The sequence below is a fragment of the Camellia sinensis genome, chromosome 3 (genome assembly GCF_055761805.1).
Source record: "Camellia sinensis isolate YWXY chromosome 3, ASM5576180v1, whole genome shotgun sequence".
Lineage (NCBI taxonomy): Eukaryota > Viridiplantae > Streptophyta > Magnoliopsida > Ericales > Theaceae > Camellia > Camellia sinensis.
The window spans coordinates 64,407,630-64,415,764 of record NC_138963.1 but is presented as its reverse complement, the minus strand read 5'-3'; the positions used below and the strand labels follow the sequence as shown (position 1 = coordinate 64,415,764).

Genomic DNA, 8,135 nt, shown 5'->3' with positions numbered 1-8,135 from the left:
CATTGCGCAATATAAAAGAGGCCTACCGGTAGGGAACCGATTAAGGGACTCGATCACCATGACGCCACCCCTCACCATGGAGGCCCTGATGGAAAGAGTGCATCAGCACATCAGGGTAGAAGAGGATGGCGCGCGTGCTAAAGCAAAAACAAGTACGACCGCAGTACCAGAAAAGAAAACCTCTACCAAGGTCAACACGGTTGACCGAAGTGACAAGAACGGACGTGGCAGACGAGATAACGGAGAAGACCCAGACAAAAGATGGCTGAGAATCCGCACTGCCATAACCACGGTGTTCAAAAAACCAATATATCGGATTCTGAGCGAAATCAAAGATGAGCCTTTTGTCAAGTGGCCAGCCAAGCTTAGGGAAGCTCAGAAGAATTACGACGACAGATCACGGTGCACCTTCCACAAAGAAAAGGGGCACCGAACTGAGAATTGCACGCCACTAAGACAGCACTTGGAAGAATTGGTGGCAGCAGGCCACTTGGACAAATACATTGAAGGAGGAGCGCAACCGGCCCCCCAAGACCATAATAACCATCCCAATAGAATGCCAATCGATGCACCACCCCAAGGCATTATCAATGTAATTCATGGAGTTTTTGAACCCGAGCGCGTATGTGAGCTCAGAGGTTCAATCAAGAAGGCTGAGCACTTTAGGGAAATATTGAGTGCCCAACCTACCATCAAGAAGGGGAGGACAGAGGCAACAAACATCATGACCTTTTCAGATAAGGACTTAGAACGAATTTACTGCCCCTATAATGATGCCCTGGTCGTCACTCTCCGAGTCAAGGATTTTGACGTCAAGCGGATTCTGATTGACCAGGGTAGTTCATGTGAGATCATGTATTACGACACATTCAAACAACTAAAGCTGCAAGACAAAGACTTGGCAACTGCAGTTTCTCCCCTGATTGGATTCAACTCCGTGCCAGAGTGGCCTGTCGGCAAAATAATCCTTCCAGTCAGAGCAGGAAGTATAACAAAACAGGTGGAGTTCTGGGTATTGAAGGTCCCCTCCACCTACAACATCATCCTGGGCAGAACATGGCTGCATGCCATGCGTTCGGTAGCGTCGTCGTACCATCAGGTAATGCGGTTCCCCAATGACGCCGGTATAATTGAAGAAGTCTATGGCGATCAGATCATGTCAAAACAATGCTTCGCCACAGCGAACGGAAGTCGAGCTGCCAAAGGATACGTTCATTCGGTAGAAGAACCAGAGAGTAATGAACTATTCGCGGACGTCGGCAAAGAGGCTGATCAGAAAGCGGTGGAAGACTTGGTGGAGGTGAAAATAGATGAGAAGAACCCGGATAAGTTCTTCTTGCTTGGCTCATCATTGTCCAGCGCTGAGAGATTAGAGGTCTTGGAATTCTTGACCTCTAATAGCGAAGTGTTTGCCTGGACACCTTACGACATGCCAGGCATTGATCCAAACTTCATCAGTCACCAACTCAATGTCCACCCATCCGCCAGACCAGTCATTCAACGCACACGCAGATCGGCACTCCACCACGCCGAAATAGTGGCAGAAGAGGTAGGCAACCTGCTGGAGGCAGGAGCGATAAGGGAAGTGCACTACCCAAAATGGATCTCCAACACCGTCGTAGTGCCAAAAAAGAATGGTAAATGGCGTGTCTGCGTCGACTACAAAACAGTCAACAAGGCATGTCCCAAAGATAGCTTCCCTTTACCAAGGATAGATCAACTGGTGGACCTAACGGCAGGGCATAACCGTCTCAGATTCCTGGATGCATACAGAGGCTACCACCAGATCGCCATGCATGAACCAGACCAGGAGGTCACATCCTTCACAACACCAAGGGGGTTATATTGCTACAAGGTCATGCCCTTTGGCCTAAAGAACGCAGGGGCGACATTCCAAAGAATGGTCACCAAGATGTTTGAACCATTGTTAGGAAGAACAATGGAGGCTTACATCGACGACATGGTGGTCAAAAGCAAGGATGAGAATGACCATCTTAAAGATCTAGGCGAGATGTTCCAGATCCTGAAGAAACACAAGCTGCGCCTCAACGCGTCCAAATGCGCATTCGGAGTTGGATCTGGCAAATTCTTGGGCTTCCTGGTGACCAACCGAGGTATCGAAGCCGACCCCTCTCAGATCAAAGCAATCCAGGAATTGGAGAGACCAAACTCAGTCAAAGAAGTACAGCATCTTACTGGCATGGCGGCTGCACTCAACCGGTTCATAAGCAGATCATCGGACAGACTACGACCGTTCTTCCAAGCTTTAAAAACCAAGTTTGAGTGGGATGAAGAATGCGACCGAGCTCTAGAAAGCTTGAAGGAGTACATGTCTTCCCCACCACTACTTGTTACTCCAGTACCTGGTGAAGAACTCTTTTTGTACCTGGCAGTCTCTCAGCACGCAGTCAGCGCAGTGTTGGTTCGTGCAGAAGGAATACAACACTTGCCCATCTTTTATGTCAGCAAGACATTGTTGGGAGCCGAAACAAGGTACTTGCCCTTAGAGAAGCTAGCATTAGCGTTAATGATGGCATCCAGAAAGTTGGCGCATTACTTTCACGCCCACACCATAATCGTCCTCACAGCCTTTCCATTAAAAGCTCTATTTGAAAGGGCGAACTTCAGTGGGCGAATTTTGAAATGGGCAGTAGAGTTGGGACAATTCGACATCAAGTTCCAACCCAAGACCGCAATAAAAGCTCAATCTTTGGCAGACTTCGTCGCAGAGTTTACTCCTGGAAGTCATCATATCTGCCCAGTCGACCTGACTGACTCAACCGAACTAGGGACGGAAGTTGACGCCGGAATAGCGCAACCCCTAGTGGAAGGTAGTCCATCAAGCACAAAGGCAGACCATACTAAGGACAACAAGGAGGAGCCAAACAAAGGCTCACCAGCAGTTCAAACAGAGGACGAAGGGCAGACAGCCAACCTGGACTTTGAAGAAAACACCATTCTTGACCTCACGACATCGTCTGATCCTTCCACTTGCTGGAAACTATTCGTTGGAGAGATGTGGAAGCTCTTTGTGGATGGAGCATCCAACCGACATGGTGCAGGGCTTGGCATAGTCCTCATCTCTCCAGACGGCTTGGTTGTAGAACAAGCAATCAACCTCGGCTTCCCAGCATCCAACAATGAAGCGGAGTATGAGGCGCTTCTCGCAGGACTCAAGTCAGCACACTTCATGAAAGCAACCGAACTAATGGTGTACAGTGACTCTCTGCTGGTGGTAAACCAAATTTCTGGCGAATACGAAGCAAAGGATGACAGAATGGCCAAGTACCAAGAGCTAGTCAGAATGGAGATCAAGAAGTTTGATGTGGTAAGGATAGAACAAATTGGCAGGGAGGAAAACAGCCGAGCGGATGAGCTAGCAGGCCTGGCCTCAATGGCAGATACATCAATCCCTCATCCATTACTCATCGACTTCTTACCAAGACCAAGCATAGAAGACCCCGAAGCAGAAGAAATATGTTGCGCAGAATTAGGCCCTTCTTGGATGGATCCCATCATCCTGTTCTTGAAAGACGGCATCCTACCAGAAGAGAAAAAAGAAGCCAACAAAATAAGGGCAAAGTCGCAGCGATTTTGGCTATCTCCATCTTTGGCATTATACAAGAAGTCATTCTCTGGGCCTTACCTCAAGTGCGTTCATCCCAGCAAGGTAGAAGCATTCCTGTTCGAAATACACGAAGGGGTGTGTGGAAGTCATCAAGGGGGAAGGTCGCTCGCTTACAGGGCTATTTCGCAAGGATATTGGTGGCCATATATGCAAGCAGACTCAGAGAAATATGTGAAGAAGTGTGAAAAATGCCAGAAATTCGCGCACCAAATACATCAACCAGCAAGAGAACTCCTACCCTTAACTAGCCCATGGCCTTTCGCAATGTGGGGCTTGGACATAGTAGGACCACTTCCAACAGCACCCGGGGGCAGAAAATTCTTTCTCGCAGCGACAGACTACTTCACAAAGTGGGTGGAAGCAGAAGCATTGGCGTCAATCAAAGAAAAGAATGTGAAGAAGTTTGTCTGGCAGAATATCATCACTCGGTTTGGCATACCAAAAGCACTAATCTCAGACAATGGTACTCAGTTCGACGGCAGAATCTTCAGAAGCTTTTGTGAAGAATACAAGATAGAGTTCTACAACTCCACACCGGCATATCCTCAAGCAAATGGGCAAGCTGAAGCTTCGAATAAAGTCGTCTTGGATGGACTAAAGAAAAGGCTAGAAAAAGCAAAAGGCAAGTGGGCGGATGAACTTCCTCACGTCTTATGGGCTTACCGCACCACTCCTCGGCGATCAACTGGAGAAACACCATTCTCCTTAGCCTATGGCATGGAAGCAGTGATCCCACTAGAAGTTGGCCTCCCCACAATTCGAAGCGAAAATTTTGATCCAGACTTAAATGGAGAAGCCATAGCCCTAGAACTCAACCTTGCAGAAGAAAGAAGAGAAAGAGCATTAGTCCACATCGCCTCATACCAACGAGAGTTAATCAGAAAATACAGCAAAAAGGTTCATCCAAGACAATTCAAAATTGGCGATTGGGTACTGCGCAAAGTAATGGGAAACACCTTAATCCCAGGAGACGGCAAGTTAGGCCCAAATTGGGAAGGTCCTTATAAGGTGGTTGGATTAGCAGGCAAAGGGGCATACCACTTAGAAGACAAGGATGGCAAGGCAATCCCTAGGCCATGGAATACGGCCAATCTCAAGTTATTTTACTTTTAGCTTTTCTTTTTCAAACATGTAATTTTCTCTTCCTTCAATAAAATGAGAAATTCTTTTTGGCACAAATTACTCTTTGTAAAAATTAGCTTTCAAGACTTAAGTATATTGCAAACATGTTATTCTAAGTTAGCTGGAAAAACTAACTTAGAGGTTGGCTGGATTAAACCAACACCCTTCCTAAGCCCAGGATAAGGATCCAGGCTGCAGGACATTTGGTCGGAATAACCAAATACTATAAGTTAGCCGGAAAAACTAACTTAGAGGTTGGCTGGAATAAACCAACTCTTGTTACTCTTCAGCCAAAGTAAGTAGGCTGAAGAGTGGTTGGCTGGAATAAACCAACACTTGTTACTCTTCAGCCGAAGTAAGTGTTAGGCTGAAGAGTGGTTGGCTGGAATAAACCAACACTTGTTACTCTTCAGCCGAAGTAAGTGCAAGGCTGAAGAGTGGTTGGCTGGAATAAACCAACACTTGTTACTCTTCAGCCGAAGTAAGTGCAAGGCTGAAGAGTGGTTGGCTGGAATAAACCAACTCTTGTTACTCTTCAGCCGAAGTAAGTGCAAGGCTGAAGAGTGGTTGGCTGGAATAAACCATCTTGTTACTCTTCAGCCGAAGTAAGTGCAAGGCTGAAGAGTGGTTGGCTGGAATAAACCAACACCTGTTACTCTTCAGCCGAAGTAAGTGCAAGGCTGAAGAATGGTTGGCTGGAATAAACCAACTCTTGTTACTCTTCAGCCGAAGTAAGTGCAAGGATGAAGAGTGGTTGGCTGGAATAAACCAACTCTTGTTACTCTTCAGCCGAAGTAAGTGCAAGGCTGAAGAGTGGTTGGCTGGAATAAACCAACTCTTGTTACTCTTCAGCCGAAGTAAGTGCAAGGCTGAAGAGTGGTTGGCTGGAATAAACCAACTCTTGTTACTTCTCAGCCGAAGTAACCAAACACTGTATACTCCTCAGCCGAAGTAAGTATATCGGCTAAGGAGTGGTTGGCTGGCAAACATATTTTAGAAAGCCAAAACCGAAATAAAAGTTGGAGTAATAGAAGACATTACAAAATACAGGCATACATACCACAACCGGAATAAAAGTTTGCGTAAAATTTTCATTCAAAGAAAAAGTCATTACAAACGAGTGTAGTTCGGTTACAAAGAAAAAGAATACAAAGTCAAGCGAAAAGATCTTCAATCTCGGCATCAAAGGCAGCATCAGTGTCAGCTGGAAGACCGGTCTCTGGCGGCAGGACTCCTTCAGTCACAATAGTGGTATCGACCGGAGCCACAGTTTCATTTGGCTGTTCAATAGTCAGATCTTCCACTCTGGACTCGGGCCGATCTATCTGATCCACGTTTTCAACCGGAGTATCCTCAGTGGCAGAGTCTTCATCTGAACCTGAGTCCTCAAGGAATTGCTGCTGCATCGTATTGGCGTATTCCAGCAGGGAGTTCGGTATAAAGTAGGCTGGAGGGTTGAAAACCTCGGTCTGAGGATCATGACCGAGCTTCTCAACGGCTCCCCTCCAGCCGCACTTAAAGAAAAGATCCTTGGGAGCATTGCATTGTAGGGCGTAAGCATCCTCTGCCCTCTTGAAGCCCTGCTTGTCAGCCTCTTTTACCTTCTCCTTTATTTCAGCATCCTTCTTTCTTTCAAGTTTTAACAACTCGCGCAAGTACTTGTCCTTCAGAACTATGGCAGTCTTTTGTTTTTCAGCTTCGGCCGAACTAACCATTCCGGTCAGTCGGCCGACCTCACCTCGGAGTTCGGCCAGTTCCTTTCTGGCTTCTTCTAGTTCGGCCGATTTCGCCTCTGCCTCGGCCGCTGCTTGCCTAGTCACTTTCCTCAGCTCCAGTACTTTCCTGTGGGTGATTTGGTTTTTCTGAATAGCCTGACAAAGCAAACAACTTCCCTTTAACCGAAGAAAGAGTTAAAAAGAAAAAGAAACATAAACAGAAAAGCAACCGAAGTCACTAACCAGAATCATGGATTTAGTAGCAGACCGGATGGACTTCAGCTCGGTGGTTAACTGTTTTTGGTGATGTTCCATGTCTTTGGGCAGACACACGCTCTTGGCCAGGTTGATGGCCAACAGGTGGTCTTTCTCAGCAACGACCGAGTCTGTGTCTAGAATGTCTCGGTCGTTGAAGGTTAGTTTCGGTGCCCAGCAGCCGATGGTTCGGTCGGAAGACTCCGGTTGGGGGCTCGGTGGTAAGCTCGGCTGAATAGGAGGTTCTTCATCAATCAAAACTCGTTCGGGTTCGGCAGTTCGGGCACGTTTGGTTCGGCGGGAAGAGGATGGCTGTTGGGAAGGGAGGGCGACAACAGCAGGCTGCGATTGACTGGGAGGCGTTACTTCGGGCCTAGTTGTTTCGGTGAGTAGGGCCCTAACTCTGCTCCTTTTCGCCATCTCTTCTTCTGCGGTTAGAGGGACAAGTCTTATCTCGGGCAAAGTTGGGTCCGGCTCCGGTGCTTCTTCAAGAAGGAAGTCAGTCACCCTTGCTTTTCGGCGACCGCTGTAGCGATAGGTCGGCTCAAAATTTAGAAGCTTGGCCCAACCTCTTTCTTTAATCCGAAATGCGGCTCGCAAAACTCCGAGGTTGGGATAGCTATACAAGGAATGGAGATGGGCGAAATCTGCAAAAAAGAGAAGTGTTAGTTCAGCTAATAGACTAAACAACCGAGATAACACACAAAGCAGAAGACCGAAGTTAAATTACCAGGCTCTCCCATTTTCCAATTTATAGGTCGGCCAGGAATTTGAGCTTGAAAATCCTCAAAGTTCCCAGAGACCCAAAAGAAATCATCATCGTTAAGATCTTTGTCCGGAGTGTGTTTAATTATCTTCTCTCGGCGGCGGCGAATTCTAAGGTAATAGACCCACCCAGCATTCTTTGAGCCGATGGAATACTGATGGAATATTTCGGCTAGGCCAAGATTTAGTCCGGTTTGGTGGTTCAGTGCGGCTATTCCCATTATAATACGATATGTATTGGTGGACAGTTGAGTGGGGCATAACCTAGTCTGTCTAAGAAATTCGCAGATTAGCAGTTGGACAGGAAACCGTAGTCCGGTTTCTATTATGGATTGAAGGGTAAAAGGGACGAAGCCTTCATTGTCCCAGGGAGTAGCATCTTTTTCGGCCAACGTCAGATGGACATCGTCAGGAATTTGGTAATCTTCCCTAAATTCGGCCATGCCACCAGGGGTCTCAACTAGATATCTATACTTACCCATCTGGTGAATAAATTACTTATAATTTATGTCGGTACAAAAATTTGGCTCAGTAGCTCGGTTGAGCACACGCAGGAGTGCCTGGGCAACCTAAGTCTGCAAGGTAGAAAACAAAGGGGTTAAGCACAGATCGTTGGACCGCGCTACAAATTATAAGCAAGATATACAAAT

At 47.0% G+C, this 8,135-nt stretch overlaps 1 protein-coding gene across 1 annotated transcript; it reads right to left on the bottom strand.

Annotated features, from left to right (window-relative positions):
- Positions 1-5,816: 5,816 nt before the first annotated feature.
- Positions 5,817-7,373, bottom strand: LOC145821022 (uncharacterized). The gene is made up of 2 exons (XM_082917641.1): positions 6,709-7,373; positions 5,817-6,621 (listed from the first exon to the last, which is right to left on the bottom strand). The coding sequence occupies exons 1-2, from the start codon at positions 7,138-7,140 to the stop codon at positions 5,905-5,907; spliced, it is 1,149 nt and encodes a 382-aa protein (XP_082773767.1). The 5' UTR covers positions 7,141-7,373; the 3' UTR covers positions 5,817-5,904.
- Positions 7,374-8,135: the final 762 nt, after the last annotated feature.